This window comes from Alligator sinensis, unplaced genomic scaffold, assembly GCF_000455745.1.
Source record: "Alligator sinensis unplaced genomic scaffold, ASM45574v1 scaffold226_1, whole genome shotgun sequence".
In the NCBI taxonomy this organism is placed as follows: domain Eukaryota; kingdom Metazoa; phylum Chordata; order Crocodylia; family Alligatoridae; genus Alligator; species Alligator sinensis.
Window position 1 is genome coordinate 2,787,032 of NW_005842028.1, and position 21,157 is coordinate 2,808,188.

Below are 21,157 nucleotides of genomic sequence, written 5' to 3' on the forward strand. Positions count from 1 at the left end.
CCCTATGAGGAGAGACTAGGGCACCTAGACCTCTTCAGCCTCCGCAAGAGAAGGTTGAGAGGCGACCTTGTGGCTGCCTATAAGTTCATCATGGGGGCACAGAAGGGAATTGGTGAGGCTTTACTCACCAAGGTGCCCCCAGGGGTTACAAGAAATAATGGCCATAAGCAAGCAGAGAGCAGATTTAGACTAGACATGAGGAAGAACTTCTTCACAGTTAGAGTGGCCAAGGTCTGGAATGGGCTCCCAAGGGAGGTGGTGCTCTTCCCTACCCTGGGGGTCTTCAATAGGAGGTTAGATAGACATCTAGCTGGGGTCATCTAGACCCAGTACTCTTTCCTGCCTATGCGGGGGGTCGGACTCGATGATCTATTGAGGTCCCTTCCGACCCTAACATCTATGAATCTATGGATGAGAGCAATTAGCCCAGTTTTGCTAAAGGGCGAACACTGCGCTCTTTGTTGCGCCCCTTGCAACGCACAGCAGCAACTGTATGACCTGAGAGCGCTCAGCACTGGTGTGAATGAGGCCATTGATAAGCAAGGTCCATCCTGCAGGTTCTCATTTACTGGGTTGGCAGATGTAGCAGTCCACACTATATAGAAGAGGATTATTCTCAAGGAGGCCCAATGCAGTTGCTGACCGGCTTTATAGAGCCTGATCTGAGGTTCTCACCATCTCGCTGACATCACAGAGGCTACAGAGGAAGCGAATCCTCCTTTCTCCCTCTGATCTGTAAAACTCCCTTTGCTACAGGAGCGTTTGCCTCAAACTCCCTATTAATTAGATGAGTTGAAACCCAATCATCTCCATTTAATTAGTACCACAAAATGACAACATGCGACTATGGGGTGACTGCTTTTTCTTGGAGCTTTAATGAGATGCCCTCTGGAAGGCTTATAATAATAAGTAGCCTCTCTGTTCCATAACGTAGGTCTCCACATTTCTGTCAATAAAATGTCAAATGCAGGTGGGATCCATAAAGACCAAAACGTTTTAGTCTGAGGCATTCTTCATGAGCCATGAACAGAGCTCCTGTGATATCGATCTTACTCCGTGCGGGACTGAGTACTCACGATTCTCATGGATATCAGCTGAGACATTGGTTTGCTGAGCCTGGCATGGAGAACGTTATGTCACCGTTCCTGAGCACATCTGTTTCCAGAGGAAGCAAACGAAGGCAATCAGCAGTGCTTTGCTACCTCTCTGCTTGAGTCTCTTATGCGTGCAAAATCTAGAGAAGCGGTGGAGCACTAGCGAGGGCTGCTTACTTCTGGAACAAGTCGGAGAGGTCTGGGCTGTTCTAACCAGTGTTGCCAGGTCTTAAATCAGAAATTATCACATTGGAAACTCAAAACTATTGTACTTGCTGAAAAATTACTGTACACAGAAAAATTATGCAGATAAATCTGCAAATACGTCTTCTTCTTATTTACTTGATATTGCCCACTCTGAGTTGCCAGAGAGCGAGTGAGATCAAAGTTGAAGTGTGTCTTTATTTCGAGGCAAGCATAAGAAAGTACTGATAGCAAACCCAAAAGTTGGTTAAGACTCTCTGAGAGTGACTTGGGTTCTGCATGTGTTGCATCAGTGAGCTGCCTCCAAAATTATGGTACATTTTGAACACTTTTACTGTTACTGATTGTACATCATCCAAGTTGAAATTATTGTGCAAATAATTATCATATACCTGGCAAAACTTGTTTAATTGACACCAGTGGTGCAGCAAAGTGGAAGGCCCGGCTTCCTTTCTCTGTCCTTCCTCCTTAACTGCAAGGGAGCCAGGCACTAGCCAGTTCAAGCAGCGCTATCCCAGGGAAGTTCCTCCTTGTAAGGGGAAGTCTTGGCTATTTACAGTCAAAAATCGTCCTCTTTGGGCCCTTTGCATGGTGCAGAAGCTGACAAAAGAGTACATGCCGCAATATGGAGAAGTCTTTTGGCTATTAGGTTGGCTGTGGCCCTCATCCATGCAGATGCAGGGGATCAAACCTATTGTTCAGCACAGGATTAGGATTGTTCTCTCTACATAACAGTGTAACTAGCTCCACAACATAAGCCTCTTGCTTTTCCTGACTCCTAGGGGTTCGCAAAAAGAACTATCCTCCTACCATTTTTCATGAATTTTCTTTTGCACGGAGAGAAAAAAATTGCTCCTTTTCTTTTTCTTTGCAGTCCTGTCCTGATGTGAGTTACAGTGTCAAATATTTACTTTTAAAAGAGTTTTAAACAATTGCAAACAAGACTTTTTTTTCCTGATTGTTCAGGCATTTCTCTTAATGAACCCTGAGAAGAAATTACTGCGTTTAACAGATCGCTAGCAAGTACGTTTTATGCCGGTCAACCCTTCAGTGTTTGATCAATACCTCCAAGCATTTACCATACCAGAAGATGGATGGCAATTTAAAGCAGCCTGTGCATTGAATAATGAATAAGGAGAAGGATATAGCATCTCATCTACTGCAGAGTACTGCCTTCAGGTCAAGTTGTAGGACCTGGACTACACTGAGTAATTCCTATTGTTTATATTGATACGGTACTTGCATGATTTTATTACATAAAAGAAGTCATCTATCTCACTGCCATGTTACTTCATCACATTAGCCATTCACTGAAGTGCCCTTTGTAAGAACAACTTAAATAATGCAAATCTTGTTCAAAGATTTCAAAAATACTGCAAAACATTTTCACTTCTGTACAGTCTAAACGTGTACTCAGTACTCATCTCAGATGTGATGAGTGTCAGGACACAGCCCCACAAAGCATAAAGGGCCACAAAAGCCCCACTGAAATCTAAAATGCCAAGGATTTGTCACACCCAGAGCTGTGTGTATAACTGATTTATGAATCTGCAGCAGGTCTGGAAAATAATCTTTTAAAAAAAAATCAAAAGCCTTTCCATCTTGGGGGGGGTAGTAAATTTAAAAGAAGAAAAGTTTCAGGTGATACAAAACACTTTGTTAGAAATTTGTTTTTCTTGTTTTCAAACTTTTAAAACCATTTTTAAAAAATAAAATTGAAGAAAATTCCTATTCTATATCCCTTTGTAGACTGTTTAAAAGTATGCTGATTACCCGGGGTCACAGACTTCTACACGTCCAGGACTGTGGCAACTGCTTTAACAACAAAGCTGTTACTAATAGTGTCATCAGGTGGTCACTATACCTATTGGGCAGCTGACAAAATTACTGTACAGTAGAATAAGTGTGGGCATATAGGTAGAACATTTTATAGATTTAGGAAGAGCAGAGCTAAAGGCTGCAGTGGCCGCCTTCTTTTTCTCCCAACTCAACCAAAGGTTTGTGATCACCATAGCTTTCTTGGTGACGCCCAACAGCAGAACTCCTTCCTACCATACCATGAATTCTAAAAAGCAAGGCTCACGTCTTTGCAAAAATCCTTTCCCTGTCAGTAAGAAGAATGACTCAACATCAGTGCCCACAGACCTAGTATTCAGACTAAACCTAATGCTCTAAGTAAATGAAGAAGTAGAAGATGCAATCAGTCAACAGCAAGAAGGGATGTCCAAGGGAAAAACACTGAATGTGCTGGTGTTACTCGTGTCTCCAGGCCTCACCTTATCCTGATACCTTCCTACCCCTGCCGACCCAGCTCCTATGAGTGACGGAGAAGTTTCTTTACTCCCAGGAGCACAGCCTCAGCCATTTTCCCCCCGCCCCCATTTCACATGGCCCAAAAAGAATGAGGTCCTTGGGATCTGGTCTGAGACGATTTCCCCAATCGAGGTTTACGTTGGATTTGTAAAAGCCATAGCCTACCCCTTGCCTGTGTTGTGCTCTCACTGGGTTAGTCTGGGCTTTGTAAGTGTTAACAGCCTTGCTAAATTCAAGTGAAAACACAGGCATCTAATACTGGACATGTGACAGGGCAAGAGTTACCAAGGGAGAAAGCTGGGTTTCACTTAACTTTCTGTTTGACATGCAGTCACTGGAGCTCAGCTTTAGTTTTTGAAAACATAACCAATTAACCACTACCAATTGTTCCTATTCTGGTACAAATCCATTTCCAATTTATTCAAGTCTTAATTTTCCTTTTCCTATAATGTTTAACATGGTTTCAGTTAAACATTATTCACATGATTCATGAAACCCTAGAGTTCATTTTCCCCTTGACGGTTGTTTTCTAATTACAGTTCTTTGTTTAACATGTCCCAATCTCATGTATATTTGAAAACCTCCTAGGAATGATTCCCCTGTCAGCCTTATGGATGTGTTCTGTTTGTTCCACTTTCATACGTTCCCAATCATTTCAGCCGTTAGCTATCCCACTTGTAACTGACTTATTAAAATTTCATTTTCCAGGTTTCAATTGAATTTGTGGGCTTCAATAACAGAGAATCTAGGGGGAAAAAATGGTATTTGTGATCTTAAATATGAAACGGTATCTTAAACTTTCAAAACCGTACACAATAAGATGATGGCAACTGTCACAGATGATGGTTAATATTCATGTGTTGGGATGTTCTGAATGCTACAAAGGACACTGGATAAAATCAGATATTCTAGGTTTCAGATAACTGGGGATATATTCAATATAATTAACATACATTAGGTGACATGCTCTTATTTCACGTAACAGGATATCTTGGATGATGGAGGCTCGGTTAACCAAAACGCTGCTACACAGAACATGCGCTGTCCTGCCACTCTTACATATGTAAGAAGCGCCCTGTTGCAATTCTTCCTGCCAAATCCACATCTGAGATTAGCCCACGGGCAAAAACTGCTTCTGTAATAGCAAGGGTCACTTGAAGCACTTTGGAAAACTGCAAGTAGGTCCGCTTCAGTGCATCATCTGACCATGACTCTGACATATATAGTCATATAGTCTGGTCATTCTGCACTGTATTTTAAAGGGATGTTATTAGCTATTTTTCAAGCAGGCTTTGTAAGGTCCCTTGATGTTAAGAAACTCAAGAGTTCCTTTGCACACTCTAAAGCAGGGGTTAGCAGTGCATCAGGAGTGGTAGGCCAAAATTACCCAGCTTAGTCCGAGGTGGGCCAGCCCTTCTAACCTGGCTGCCGACACTGTGCAGCTGTGGTGCAAGCAAAGCCCAAAACGCTGCTGAAGCCTCCTGCTGGCAAAAGCCCTGGGTTTGTGGGCAGAGTAGAGTGGCTCTAACCCATAAGTTGCTGACCCCGGCTCTGAAGGGCTTCAAGTGTCTAAACACTTTGCCATGAACAAGGCAGAGAGAATGCAACCAACTGCTGGCCCTTCGTTCTGATCATCTGTGGACATGATCACGAAAGGATCATTAACTCCAGCTCTCCTCTCACACTCCATTTTGCCTCCGTCCTGTCTTACAAAGGGAAAAATAATGAATACAGTGAAAGAAAATAAGTTCATTTTAAAAGTTTGCCGCTGGGTAGATACAACACATAAGTAAGTGGTAAGGATAAAGGCCACCTCACCATATTAAGAAATCTAAGCATCATGTGAATGAAAGAGTAGTTTCTAGATGAGTGATTCTCAACCAGGGTGATGGAGCACCCTGGGGTACAGCAAGATCCTCTGAAGGGTGCCACAGGAATTGCAAAGAGATGAGCAGATAGAGGCAGGCTCTAAGCATGAGGAAAGACGCAGATAAGGCAGGCTCAGGCTCTCCCTGCCTGCCTGTTCCAGCAGCCCCACTGCAAGAAGGTAAGTGCTGCAAAAAATACATTTGTTTTCTAAATGGGGTGCCACTAAATTTCCAAAAGCCAAGGAGGTGAGCCTTGAGTCTAGTGAAGTGTGTCTTGGGTCTAAAAAGTTTGAGAACCACTGGGCGTGTCCACACGAGATGCTTAATGCCCATTGGACTAACTCTACTGAGTAACAGTGTGGCTGGCAAAAAACATGCTAATGCGTAGTAAATTAGTCCAATGAGCATTGAGCATCACAAAAAAGCGTTCATTTGTGCTAATGTGCAGTAGCACCGATTATGGTGCATTAAGTTAGTATTTGTTATTACAGGTACTAAACTATTATTAATACCTGTTATTACAGGTACTAAACTTAATGTGCCATAATTACAGTGCATTAATGAACATGTGGACGTGCCCACTCTGCAAGATACATGCACTGACTTAAAAACCTTAAGGCTATTTGGAATCATTATCTGGTCTGACTTCCAACTGGAAAAAAAAAGTCTAGGAGGTCTGGAGACATTTTATGCTGGCCTTGAATGAGCTGGGACAATGGAGAAAGCTGGTAAAGCTTCTCACATATGCCAAAACATACAAGCCAAGTCAAGCATCACATAGGAACAAAAATCAGCTGTCTTGAGTAAAGCAGACATAGATTTATTTACAATGGCTGCAAAAAAAAAAATCTATGCTTGTCCTAGCCGATTATTCTCATTTCTCTGAGATGGCCTGACTGGAACTACTGCAGCTGAACTGCTGATTGGGCATATCAAATCCATTTTTGCTAGTCATGGTTTGTCTGACACGCGAATGTCTGACAACGGCTTGCACTGGAGTTTAAGCCATTTGCGACGGAGTGCAGCTTAACATGTAAACATGGACCCATTATCTGGAATCCAACAGGCTGGTGGAAAACGCTGTCAAGATAATGAAGCACTTATTGAAAAAGGCTGCAGTTAAATTAATCACTGTTAAATTACAGAACCCTGCAGACGAAGATCGAGTTGTTACTGGCTGACATTTGTTCAACAGAGAACTGGAAGCAAGCAGGCCTGGGCTGTTAGAATGGAGGTCAGAATCAGCGGGGAATTGCAGAAGTATTAGAGACAGGAGGCAAACCAAAAAGGTGTGATGATTTGGTGTCCCAGGAGCTGCTGCCATTTAAAGAATGGCCATCTCTGCTTGCAAAGTTACTGCATCCTCAGATGCTCTGCCCTGGGAAGGCTGCCTCCGAAATGACAACAGACAGACCTGCAGGGTGAGCCCGTCATTTCAGACGCATGGAAATGTACTGCGAAGGACCACAAATGCCTTTTCTAACTCCCTGCTGAGTTGACCACAGGGCAACAATAGTAGGTGAGAGAGCTGAACCTCAAGACCTGGCATAATCGGGATGAGCGGACTTACCACAGCCTGGCAAGTGCTGCTGATGACTCGGGGTGGACTCATCAATCCATGAGACATTGTGAGGCTCAACAGCGGAGAAGCTAATGGAACAATATTAACAAATTGAGTTCATAGATTGGTTATAAAGTATTTGACATTCTGTATTATGTTAATGTTGCTTTATTGTTAGTATTGTGTTTGTCTGGGGAAAGAGCTGTAGAGAACTCTGCCTTTAAGAGGTTCAGGCAAGAAACAGTTGGTACAGGCAAACAAGGTGCTTTGGGTAACTCATATCTTTTATTAGACCAACTCAGATAGTTGGAAAAATTCTCCGTAGCAAGCTTCTGGGTTTAAATGCCCATCATCAGGCTGAGGAAGCATCTGCAGTTGGTGCATGCTCTCAGATTCACACCCCAAACCCTTGGACAGTCTCTGGATTCACTGGTGTGCCTGAACACAAACCTATCTTATTGTCTTTCGGTTTGGCATCACTTGGGACACATACAGGTAAAAACAAAAGGCATTAGGCTGAGCAGTAATCGGAGTCAATTAAGTAAGCAATTGCCTAAACAGCATTAAAGAGATCGATAGGAAACAAACAGCAACCAAGCTTTGCCACAAGGACATACAGCAGAAGGACAAAATCATGTCTGCACAGAAGAAAGAGCTGGCAGATGGAGAAATAGTTATATGCAGCGTATCTACACAGATGCTTAGAGATCTTGGTAGAAAGGGATGGATAAGGAGTGTTAGCGATAGACTATGCAATTCAAATGACAATCACAACCCCAGTTTGGTAAACACGTCCTTTTAAAAAAAGAAAAGAAAAAAGGAATTATTTTTTCTCCATTCCTCAGACCAAGAAACTGTAATTAATTTAGGAAACAACCCACTCGTAGATAATGAATCTGGTATTACTTTAACACTGTTGTGATGGTCACCTCCCTAATGGAAATCCCCCTGTCTTCATTTCATGATGGCTTAAGTCAGAAAGATGCTATTAATACAGCACAGCAGCCTGCAGTTGCCTGGAAGGTGCCTTTTGAAGATCACGTGAAGATGATGAGAAACGTCCTGCACTTGCAGGCTCATCACACATTTGCTGGCCACAGTTAACTAGAATCTCTCTTCACAATCATCAAGCCACAAAAATGCTGGCTGTTTTACAAAAGAAAACTATCAATGAGCTAAGGCATCTGCGGCCAGCGGGCCTGTGCCAAGGAAAGCTTCTCCTGCATCTTCTTGCATTGTGAAATCTTATCCCATGCAGCTTGGCAGCGCCTATCCTTATGCCCAAAGATCACGGAATGAAGATGTGTCTGGCACGAATTGCATCTGCTCAAACTGCTCACATGTTCTCCTAGTTTCTTTCCTACACACAATCTGCCATAAATCCCCAAATATATTTTCAGTTAATCATCAGTCCCTTACATAACATTTCTGACTTCCACTGCAAATCCATAATGCCGCTGTCCCTACAGCTAGCCCTCCTCAGAATCCAGATTACCTGTAAATGCTTGCAAATCAGGCTCAACTGCTCATTTGTGGTCACCTCCAAAATTAAACAACCCCCCCCCCCCAAAAAAAAAAAAAAAAAAAAAAAAAAAGGTGGAGGATAACTTCAGATCAAGCCATTTGGTGTCTGGAAAATATTTATGCTCTCTTCAATTTGTGAAGGTCTTTCTTAAATGCATGAGAGAAACGATGACATCTCCCTATGGGCACAGCTTTTGTTTGAAACAGCACAACAAGCAGCAGGATTATGGCTAAACTTAATGCTTTGCAAAAATAAATAAATAAAGATTTAACATCTTCACTTCTTCCTATGAGATTTTGCCACTCCTCACTAGTTATAATTAATACTTTGCCTCCTACTACCCAAAACAGGGCTTATTGTCTGAACAGAAACACTATGGATGCCTTTGCATTTCAGATCCTGCTTCCAGCTGCAACAGCACCTCTGGCTTCAGAACTACCCTATTTTCCTGTATATAAAACCCCCAATATAGCTTACACCCTATTTTTGAAAGGCATCATGAAGGAAAAAAAACACACAAAAAACCTGCCCAGGGTTATGGCTGCACAGAGGCTAGTCTTCAACCCACTCAGCCTCCCTTTCCTGCATAACTAAAGTCCTAGATAAAGCCTGGCCTCCATGGGTGGATCTCTGAGCTTTAAAAGAGCCAGACAGTGGGTCCAACTGCACAGTTACTGCACGGTCATTTGGCGGCTGCGCAGTAACCGCCTTTATTTTGCAGTCCCGGCAGCGCATGGGTTGTTTCTGACCCTACTGAGCAGTACCAATGAACTACTTGTTGCTTGTTGCTGCTGCAAAATAGCATCAGAGTCAGGGTTTCGTGCCTGCCAACACTAGGTCGCCCTAGCATCTTGTGTAGATGCGCTCCCTGTGAAATAGATGGCACGATCCCCCTAAGAAAGCTGAGCTTCATTAGTAACCAAAACTCATGGCAGAGCTCACGTCTTTTATTAGACCAATTAGAGTTTTGCAACCAAAAAAAACCAACTTTAATTGCAAGCTTTTGATTGCAAGCTTACAATTAAAGACATTTTTTGTTGTTGCAAATATCTACTTGGTCTAATAAAAGATACCACCTCTACCACAAGTTCAGATTCCTTTTTTCTCTAGATCAATACGTCTGCACCCCGGATACCTGACCTTCATTCGTGGTACTTCCGGACCCTTAAAAAGGCGAGATTTCTACAACCTATTCAAATGGCAGTCGTTGCTCAATTTTGCAGGCCTGTTTTAGGGAATTTAAAATACAGACGTCAGAGGTAAGGGAACACGGGGGTACGTGGAGCGCAGACCCGCGCAGTGGCGAACTATGGGTGTGAACTCAACGGTGCCATGACTCCATCAGCTGCCTGAAGAGCAATTCCAGGGCTGCTGCCTAGATGGGTAAAAATTAAAAACAAACAAACAAACAAAACCCTTGCTGGCTTCATAGGCCACCCCCACATTTAATTCTTATTTTTTTGGAAGGAGGGCTGATTGGCAGGGAGGAAATATGCGTGTTTCTACTAGACAATACGGTAGGCATCACTTTCTTTTGTACTCTCTGAACAGCGGGGACTACATTCCCCACAATGCCCCTCGCGCCGGGCCAGGACAGGCAGGGGAGGTCTCTTCTCTCGCGAGATTTGGGCGCGGCCCGGAAGTGCCCGCGCCTTGGAGACGGGAGCGGGACGCGGCGCGCACTGACAGAACTGCCGCCATGGCTGAGACCGACCCCAAGACCGTGCAGGACCTGACCGCCGTGGTGAGGCGCTTACCTGGGGCCGTGGCCGTGAGCGCCACCTCTGGAGCGCGAGCCGCGCGGGACGACCGTTAGGGGCGGGGCCGGGCGGCCGTTGGGGGCGTGGTCTGGGGGGATGGCATCAGGACCAGCGGTGCGCATGCGCAATGCGGGCTGCCAGGGCACAAGGGCCTGGAGGGGTGACGTCAGGAGCAGTGGTGCGCGTGCGCAATGCAGGCTGCCAAGGCACAAGGGCCTGGGGGTGACGTCAGGGGCAGCGGTGCACATGCGCAGTGCGGGCTGTTAGGGGACGGAGTGCCTGCTGCTGCCCCCTACTGGCAGGGGGGTGGGGAGGCAGGTACCACAGCACAGGGGAGGAGCCGGGCACTGAGTTCGAGTCTCCCCAGTGCTGCGTCAGGAAGCTGGGCCCCCCAAAAGCCCGGCGCCATCTGGACAGGGCTGGATGTGGCTGCACAGCGTGCATTTTCCAATCCGGTGGTATCCCCGCAAGCTGGATGCTTGTCCCCGCCGGCTGGACTTGGGGCTGAGCGCCGCAGTCATAGAGCTCGAGCTCCCTCGTGCTCTTGTGTCTCGGCGTCCCCCTGTTGGCGTAGCGGTGGGGAGGATGGGGCTGCCGCACGGCTTCAAGCAGGGTTGCGGAGCTGCCCGTCCAGCCGTTCTCAGCCTTTTTAGACTCGAGGCACCCTCTGGGAATTGCTCGCTTTTAACTTTGCACTCAGTTCTTGACTATGAGTGGATAACAGGAGCACGTTTCAGGTTCGCGGACGTTTAAGGCTGGAGGGGACACCTCGCGAGATCATTGGGTGCCCCGGCCCAGCGCGTGTCCGCCAGGGTCAAATAGCCCCGGCCCGGCACGCCTCTGCCGAGTAACCGGCGTGCGCCCGGGCTCCTGTGGCAAAGCGCTCTACAGGACACGACGGGGCCGAACGTTTTAACGCTGTGGATCCCTAGGTGAAAACTCAGTAGATGTTGGCTCACATAACTGTGGTAACATCGGGCGACATGCCGGCAGCACCCTTGGAAGGATATCAGGGCACCCTGGTTGAAAGTTACTGCACTAGGCTAAAGAAGTAGAAAGAGGGGATACTTGGATGAAACGTTTGAAAGCGATGCTTTAAACTTAAGCCTTTCCCTGTGTTTTAGGTACAGACATTGCTTCAACAGATGCAAGACAAATTTCAGACCATGTCTGACCAGATCATTGGAAGAAATATCCTTTTCCGTACTCGTGCCTCTCTGGGTGTGCGTCAAAGATATTTGCAAACTTTTATGTCCATCAAACGCTTATCTTTGCAGCTCGGGTTGTTACCGTTAGCCGTCCCGAGTGAAGCTGTATGCAAGGAAATAAGAGTGTAAATCATGTACAGTTCATTTTCTTTAACTTGAGTTAACTTGATGACATGAGCTGTCGCATTGATGACCTGGAGAAAAACATAGCCGACCTCATGACGCAGGCAGGAGTGGAAGAACTAGAAGGAGAGAACAAGACGCCTGCTCCTAATAAGAGCTAAAGTGAGTGAATTTCTTCGCTTCCGAAGTGAACTCTTCTCCCTAATGATGTAAATAGCAGAACTGGCATTGACTTTAAAGGAGCCAATTTTTCATGCTCATTTTGAGAGGCAGACTGAAATTCAAATAGAGCAATTATGAAACTGCTGTAACAGGAATTTGTATCTTGCGCGGTGAATGCTAGGATATTTGTTTGTGATCTTTAGGAAGCTCCTACCAACTTGTTCAGGCAGGACGGCTGCTTCAATGACTAGAGGCATGGAGTATTAAAAATTGGAAACTGAGAAAAATACGATGTAGGAAGAGTGCAGACTGGTGTGCATAGCCTCTGCTCACGCAGCCTGACATCACTTGTACAATTAATGTTTATTCTGACTAATTGGAGTTGTGCTGTTGTTGCATCTAATTTCACTGACTCATTTCTGCCAGTCTCCCTAGCAGTGTCACTGTTTGCTGCCCAAAAATAGAAATTGGGAACAACCAGCTGCTTCGTCAGCTTTATAAGCATACTTTCATCAGCTTTATAAGGTATGGGTTCTGGCATGAGACTCCATTAAGAAAAATCTTTGGACTAGTCCAGGTTTGCAGATCATGGTGAAGTGATGCAAGTCCCATACACAGGGTGTGCCTCTGCTGGATTAGTGAGGTCAGTTTTGCTTGTGAGATTTCACTTAGTTCAGTGAAAAATTGTCACAAGGTGATTTTATTTTTTTTATTTTTTTATAATTGTTGTAGGCCTTGAATATAGGAAAGTCCCAGTGTTCACCATAGAGCAGTGGTTTTAAGGAAACTGGTTTTAAGCAGTTTTAGAAGAACCTTAAAATTGAGGACAGAACAAGATATCTTTTTCACTGTATCATCAGCCCTCAGCCGACACTCACAATCCACATTGTATTGTCTTGTCTGCTGGAAGGGAAGATTTTACTTTGAATTCTTACATATTCATCTTCTCCAAATATGATGTGGGCAGATGAGGGTTTTGATCCTGCAAACTTCTGTTCAGGTGTTTAACTTTATATTCTTGGCATTCTTGTTAGTAAAATTAAGGTCTTGCAGTTTAGATTAGTATGATCTTAATTGCACCAAAGTTTAGCTTTATTCTTCATATTCAGTCATGCTTAAATTCCTACTGGGACATTGCAGTTGCATACACGTGGAAGTTTCACACTTGCCAATCTCTCTTCATTTAAATGGGGGGTGGGGTGGAGACTGGCTGCCAGCTCACCTTCTTTGTATTCTACTAGCTTTGTGCAATATTTCTGTTGACTGTACTTGTCTAATCAAATTCTTATTTGCAATAATCTTTTATCTTCCTCAACAGGTTGCCAGTAAATTAGGATGAACGCTGGGATACGTTTTTTACAAGCCCGTGGGATTACAGAACAGCTTTTTGCAACTACTGTGTGTAAAAGCATTTTTATATGGTTATAGAGCTTGCATTCCTAATGTATATTGTATACCTAGGCTTAGGTTAGTTTATATTTTGATTTGTGTACTGTAGTTTCACTTTTTGAATTCTTGTTATAAAGGATCAACTGTGTTATTAAAACACAAATCTGATGGATCTGAACTAAAACTACCGAATGTGAGTGGATTTTTGTGAAGTCATTTCTTTTTCTCTGTTGACGATACCTTTTATAAACATTTCATTTTGATGGCGAAAGATCTAGTGATTTCTATTGAAATTGAAAAATTAACTTGTCATATGTAACTTTGTGGAATGAAGCACAAGATTAAAATACAGAGTTAGTTGTAGTACTATTTAGATTGCATAAATTACTGAACCAGTACAAGATTGTTTATTAATGTTTTTAATATATCCAAGATGATGCTTCTGGAAACTTGAGACTCCAGAAAAAGAACCACAGCTTGCTCATACTCTCGTATTACTTTACCTATTGAGTCTGTAATTTAATTCTCTAAAACATGCCTGCAAAATTGAGCAATGACTGCCATTCAAATAGGTTGTAGAATTAAAAAGCTGAGGTGCTATTAATTCTTGGTTAAGGTTTTCTAAGAGTATTGTAAGATACTACACTGAAACTCTGATAGCGCAGGTCCATTAACAGTGTTATATCTGAACAGTAGTGTTATGAACATAATGATAAGCCACTATCTGAGAAAAGTGCCAGGTCTTTGAGGTTAGATCACTGGTTCTCTGAATGAAACTCTGCTCATTAAGAAATGCCAGAATATCCTTGTATACAAAGGAAGGAAGGAATCCAGTTATCAGAGAGTTGTAAAGTCCTGGTTATTGTGTGAGCAACAAAAGGACTCTAGGACTCTTCATAATACCCTGATCCAGAAACCAAAACAATTATTAATCTCATATTAAACTTTTATTACTCCTTTTAATCTTGTCCAATTTGTATCTAGCTGTTAAAATTTAACAGGTTAAATTAGAGTTTTTGTTTTCATAAATATTTTCTGAATAGTCTTTGCATCCGTTTCACTGGAACACAAAAAAATGACTAGTGTTTGGAAGATTGGTGTGGCTGTTAAAATGCCAATGCAGTTTGTTTGAGCATAACTTTGGCATAACACTGAAAATGCATCAGAGGGTCTGAGAACTAGAGTGGAATTATGAAGGCAACACAAGATGTGATTTTTCAAAGCAGGAAAAACTGTACTATAAGCTCATAGTAATAGGGAAAGTTGTGACTTGTAGGAGATGTATGCTGTACCACCAGCCTTAGATTTGTTGTACTGTCATTAAAATACCTAATAAACTGTTAAATGGTAACATATAATAGTGAGATTATGTTTAAAGCATGGACAGTAGTGCATGCATTTTACTAATCTATCCAAAAACTTGAACTTCAGCAATTGAATACATCATTTAAAGGCCTTGGCGTAACATTTCACCTGCTTTTGATATAATACAAATTATCTGACTCTGTGCATCCATAATGGTTGAACAGGATTTAGCTATCCACTGAACATTACAATATGGAGACTCTGTGCGTTGTTTTCTAGCGCTCAAAACAATTGCACATACTGCTTTTGGCTAAAGAATTAGATTGCCAAAATGAAGTTTTACTACACCTATACGCTGCAACATTTTACAATATACAGGGTAACCTTTTATGCGGTATAATTAAGTTACGTTATTCTCTCCTCTCTCCCCCCCACCCTTTTAACTGTCATGGGTTTGACTGTGTATAAACTGACTAAAGTCAGTACTTTTCAACAGGTCTAGTTACAAATATAAGTTACCAAGACTATTTCACTTTAAAGGGGAAAACAAATTAGGATTCACTGTGAGCATTAACTGGATTAATATTACTCATTAGAGAAGTTCAGGCAATTCATCATTTATGTTTCTTATAACATTTATCTTGAAGACAGAGTACCAACATGGAGGTATTGGAGCACATGGGACTGATGCATTTAGAAACCCCTATCAAGAGGAGGAAGTTGCAATGGATCAGCCATGTCAGGAGAATAAGAAGACTGTATCCCCAAGAATATTTTGTACAGCAAGATTTGAGATGGCTCTAAAAAGCAGGGTTGCCCTCTATGGTGGTACCTCATTGTGCAAAAATTCTATGAAGTTGTTCAACATCAAGGTACAAAGGTGGGAGGAGTGCGCAGAATCCTGTTAGACCTGGAGGGAACATTTAGTATTGTGTGCTGCTCAACATGAAGTGGGTTTGATCCCAAAGATGGAAGCAAAGTGAGAAAGAAGGAAGCAGCATGCTGTAAACTTGCTCCAACTCGGACAACATATGCATCCATGAAACTTGTAACAGGCTATGTCACACTCTAGTTGGTTTTGTCAGCCACAAACAGATTCATCAGGCATCTGACTAGACCTCTTACATGTACACCATGATCCAAAGGGTCGATGGTTGCCTACTGCCTTGAAGACAGTGCTGTTTCTAGCCCTGGGGCTACATTTTGAAATTATAATCTGAATCCAGCATGAATGGAAGTATATTGTCAACTCTCTCTCTCTCTCTCTCTCTCTCATCTATGTACATACTTTCTATTTTATGAACATGCCTCCAGTTGCCACAATCTAGTTTGATTTTTCCTCTTGGTACACTTACATCCCGTGTCTGTCTTTCACAAGTGAAGCTCTGCCTTACCACAGGCCATGCCTGGTTTCTGTGTATGCCCATAGTATATACCCTGTGCTTTCCTAGTTGCAGTCTTTCAAAAATGAAGGACTTTGGAATAGGATGGTCATGCTAAAAAGAAGAGCAGCAGACAAAGGTGGAGACATTTCCACGTGAAGCACACCAGGCAAATGATTTTTTTTCCACTAGACCAATTTATGACTGATACAAAGTACAGGGAAGATTCTGCACAGTACAACAATAGTGCAATGCGCCTGGGTACACCAATAAATTGTGGTGTATGTTGCATTCTGATATGATTTGCAATTCCTTTAAATCAGAATTTCTCAACCTGTGGGTTGCAAGAATATATGAAAGGGTTGCAAGCAAACTTTAAAAGTGGAAACTGGTTTTTAACCCCCCTCTCTCATTTGAAACCATTGCCCCCTGTGTGTGTGTGTGTGTGTGTGTGTGTGTGTGTATATTTTTATCTAGATAGATAGATAGATAGATATAAATATACACACAAATATATAACCCAGTGACCCTCACACACACTTCCTCTTTACCCATGATTGCAAGTGGTTGGAGGTGGAGGATGCAGATCACTGATTTCACTTCCTGTTTGACTCTGGAAGACCAGCTTTATCTAGCTAATTGATTCATAGGCCACTCTTGTTTCTCAGTACAATATAGGAGATACACAGAGTCTGCTTTAGAAAGCTTTCGCCAAATAAATCACAGTTTGGCTCAGTGAATGTTCTGGTAAGGTGAACTGGCTCTTAAAGCCCATATGAGGACATACAATATGAGGAGATTGTATATCCTCAGTATGGATATAGAGTCAGACTGACTCTGGATGGGGGAAATAGTGCTATGTCTTTCTTGAACCAGGTTTCAGATGAGTACCTTCACCACCAGTACTCTGGGGGTAGAGATAATAACTAGGAATATTGTGGAATCTTTTGCAAAATGGTTATTTTCCAGGTAGCTCCAGGTTCTTCTTCACACCCCCTGCCAAGACAGGGAGATACAAGTCCCTTTCTTACATATGAGAGCTGACCCAGAGCAGTGAAGTGACTTACTAAATGGCACGCAGAATTCTGGGACAAAGTAGGGACTTAACCCAGCCTCGAGTCTGCATCCTTCTGCTTGTGGTTTCATTTTGGTTATACTTCATTTGGAAATCATTTAATTCAGGAACAAAATGTCTGAAATGAGTACTTTAATATTTCACCATGAAATTATTTGCAAACAAGTCAGTTCTCAAAATAGCACTAAACTGCATCCCAAGTTCTCACATGATCTTCAATTACACATCTTAAAAAGAAACTAATTTCCTGGCAGACACTGCCTCCTAGTGGACACACACTTTCCATTAAAATCTGTGTTCAGATTAATTGGTTGCCTTTTAATGTAAAAGTTCAGACGTTAGGGTTTGAATGGGCCACATGCTGCTTTGAAATGTAATAATTATACCAGGTCAGTTTGGTTCTGCGTTTGCAATTCAGAAACTGAATGGGATAAGCACATCCCATAAGCCCCGCTGTACTTTAATAGGACTTGACATTTTCTTGTTATTATTTGTTCCTCTGGTGTAGAGAGTTAATGAAATCAGATGATTAGGCAAATGAAGCATGGAAACAGAAACCGAAGAAACAGTTACGCAGGCATCCTGACTTGGAGTATGTAACAGGTTCGACAAAGTATTTTCTCCTTTTCACTTCTGCACATGGAGTAATGTGTATTGTGTATATTAAGCCATTTTGCTAGAGGAAACTGAAATCCCCTGTGCTAGGACACAGAAACAAAAAGGTGCCCAGCGTCTCCCGGAGTGTCAGTAGCAAGCTTCTTATGAAAGTCTGCTTTTCCCATGGTTTGGCTCAGTGCCCCTTCCCTGCCTCTCAGGCACAGCGTGCAGTTGGCTTCCCGTTCCCCACTTGTACCCAGATGCATCTACACGAGACATTTGCTGTGAAGCTACCTAATTCGCTCTACAGTAAAGTCTCAACCGCTACACGTGCAGCCCTATTGGGCCACAGGAAACCAGGTCAGAGCAGCCCAGGCTGACCCTCCAGACCCCCTGCCAGCTGGGGCTGCTCCGCCCCAGCTCAACATGCTGCGGTCTCGGGCGCACGTGAAGACACAGCACCCAGGAGTAATACTTTCTGCTGTGTGTGTCAGAGTTCATTCATTCAAAATTAATCTCAAGTGTAGGTGTGCCCACCTTCTCCCTACCCTAATCGGGTAGCAAATTATACCTGAGAGCAGCTCCCACCATGCTTGTTTAGGGTCAGGTGCTCTCTAGTCTGCAAGGCCCCAGCTGCAACACGTGGCTCCTGTGTAACCGAATGCACTACTGTGCCCTTTGTCGGTAGCAAGGCTGGATGCCGCTATTAGAACTGGTTAGGGATTCTTCAGCGGACCAAATTCCCTATCAGAAAATGTTATTGCCCTGGTCTTAAAGCTTTCCCTGGGACTGTGAATTAGGACCAGGCTGAATTTGGATGGAAACCTGCCCTGCTTCCTGCCAGCTCGCCTTCCCACCTCCCCAGACACTCTGGCTCCATGGCAGCTTGCCAGGCAGACAGCTGGGGCTGCCAGGCTCCACAGGCAGCTGGCTTGTTCGGTGACTGCTAAGGCTGTAGCAAACTGAGAGGTAAGACGTGTGTAGATAGCCTGACTGGTTGTCAGGCAAGGCCCAGCCCCAGCATTGCCTGGTTCTTTGGCTAAAAGGGTTCAAAAGATTCTGCTTGCAAGTCTTTTAAATGGCGCTTCCTTCCCAAACAGCTGTTTCATGCAAAATATTACATTTCCAGCTTCTTGTTCTGATTAAAATCACTTCTGTCCAGCTCATCTCCCTCTCCCCAACTTCTGCAAATACACAAGTTTTCCATGGGACAGATTCTGGCGCTAATAAATCTGTCATTTTTAATGTGCATCTCACTTTAAGCACACTGAAGCGATCTTCTCACATTGTATCAGCATCAGGCTAGAGGAAATCACAGTGTTAAACTCCTCTACAACCCCAGAGTCTTAAGCATAGCAATATCACCAGTCTCCCAGGGAATTAAAAATGGCACGGCACAACAATTAGCAACTGGAAAGCCAGTGTTTTAATTCACACATTGGTTGACTGGTTTTGTGTCCTTTGAAAAAGGAAAGAGTAACAGATAGTGCCGAACAACCTGAACCAAGCCCAGACTACCAGACATAAAAATACTGGCCCATGTCCAACCAGGGAAAGCCCAGCTTGGAAAACCCACATGTGGAGACATAACCATCATGCCTCTAATACACTGTCTACTCAAAATAGAGCGCTGACGAGACACTGCCATTAGTAGCATCAAGAGACTAATTTATTGCAGCAGAGCAGAGCTATACATGTGCATTTAGGGTTATTTCTTCCCATCTGCATTCTGTACTTGTCAACATCAAGTTTTGCCTGCCATTTTATTGTCCATTCACTAGGTTTTGTGAGATCTTTCCATAACCCTTCACCATCAGCTGTCTATTACTACAGTAATGGGTGGAAACCTCAGCCGGGATCACAGTCCCACCGATATAAGTAGTGCAGAAACATGGTGTGGCACAAGACTCGCTCAGAAGAGCTCTCAGTCTAAACAAGCAAGAAGGTTTAAGAGTGGGAGGGGAAGCAGAGAAACAAGGAGATGAAAAGCCTTGCGAGCACGGCACAGGTGTCAGGATCAGAACCCAACCTTCCCGACTCCAAGCCTACTATGCTACCCCAAACAAGAACAGATCGACAGCATTGTACATCCTCCTTTCCTGGTGTAAGAGGTAATGCAGGCTTCAGGGGGACCATGCATGCGACTCTTTAAAACTTCCACTGCTTCACAGGTCCTCCTGGCTCCTGTTTCATACCTCCTGTTCTTTTACCCTTGCATGAGATTTTTAACTAAGGTCATATTTAAGACTTGAGGTGAACACAGCTATTTCTAGATCGCTGGTTATGTGCATGAGACAAAAGCTGCCTGAACACTGATAGGATCTGTCTTGTTTTTGTCTCTCACGCAGTAAAGGTCCTCTTTAAAAATCCAGTCTGGAATAATAGACAACGGGCAAAGTTAGTCTCCTCCCCCTGAGGGGACACCCACAATCAGGCATTCGCCATCATTTGACATTTTGTATTATTTTTCCAGTGTTTTGCTCAATGGGGTTTTCATTATCAATGTTAACATTCAGAGGTGTTCTTGGCTCTTCCCTGAATAGCACACAGCATAATCTCCCCAGGTGCATATTTAAGCTTCAGTTTTCATAAATGTTTGAGCATTCAGTTTTAAAAATAAGTGCTGCCAAAGTAAGTTGCCTCCGCCAAGTATGTTGCACATGGAAAAGGGAGGAAAGAGCATTGTGGTAAAGTCTACAGATGACAGAAAATCATTCTGCATAGTTCGGTCCAAAGCTGATGGTAAAGAGTTACAGAAAGATCTCACAAACCGGAGTAGGTGGGCAATAACATGGTGGGTCAAATTCAACATTGGTAAGTCCAAAATAATGCAAATGGGAAGAAATAACCCTAATGATACATATATAGTAATGGGCTCTGAATTAGCTGTTACCACTCGGGGGGGAAAAGATCTTGGAGTCAGTGGAGATCGGTCTCTAGAAACATCAACTAACTCAGTGTGCAGCTGTGGTCAAAAAGGCAAACAGAGTGTTAGGAATCATTAGGAAAGGAATAGAAACTAAGCAGAAACCATTATTATGCTATTCTGTAAATCCATAATGTGTCCATATCTTGAATACCATGCGCAGTTCTGGATCTCAAAAAGGATATGGCAGAACTAAAAAATGTACAGACCAAGACTGAAAAGGCTAGGAGTCCTCATCTTGGAAGAGAGATGACTGAGGAGGGAAGTGACAGAGGTTTATAAAATCACAAATTTTGTGGAACAAGTGATTCCCTTTGTCTCGTAATACAAGATCAAAGAGTGGGTTTTAGTGAAACATAAAAAAGTACTTTTTCACGTGTTAATCACGTGTTGTGTAAAACTCTTCGGCACAGGAGGCCACTAGTTCAAGTGGATTCAAAAAAGCATTCAACAGATCTGTCTTCCATACATTTATCAGGGTCTATGCAGCATTACAAAAGGGATGGAGCCTCAGGCTCAGAGCGTCCCAAAACTGAGGACTACTGGTAGGTGAGTAAGGCAGGGTAGGTCACTCAACACAGGCTCTGCTTCCCAGATTTTTCCTCTAACCCTCCACTACTAGCAAATATCAGAGAGAGGATGCTGGGCTAGCAGCAGCTTGATCT

The 21,157-nt window shown here is 43.3% G+C and overlaps 1 protein-coding gene and 1 long non-coding RNA gene across 2 annotated transcripts in view; one reads left to right on the forward strand and one right to left on the reverse strand.

Annotated features, from left to right (window-relative positions):
- LOC102371732 overlaps nt 1-11,146 on the reverse strand; it is a 24,912-nt gene extending 13,766 nt beyond the window's left edge. Inside the window, exons 1-2 of the long non-coding RNA XR_323676.3 lie at nt 10,323-11,146; nt 7,050-7,129 (exon numbers count right to left, since the gene is read on the reverse strand). This is a non-coding gene — a long non-coding RNA (uncharacterized LOC102371732). The remainder of the gene's footprint in view (nt 1-7,049; nt 7,130-10,322) is intronic.
- On the forward strand, nt 10,188-14,558 carry HSBP1 (heat shock factor binding protein 1). Its single transcript, XM_006022302.3, has 4 exons — nt 10,188-10,309; nt 11,450-11,516; nt 11,699-11,818; nt 13,137-14,558. The coding sequence occupies exons 1-3, from the start codon at nt 10,265-10,267 to the stop codon at nt 11,815-11,817; spliced, it is 231 nt and encodes a 76-aa protein (XP_006022364.1). The 5' UTR covers nt 10,188-10,264; the 3' UTR covers nt 11,818; nt 13,137-14,558.
- Nucleotides 14,559-21,157: the final 6,599 nt, after the last annotated feature.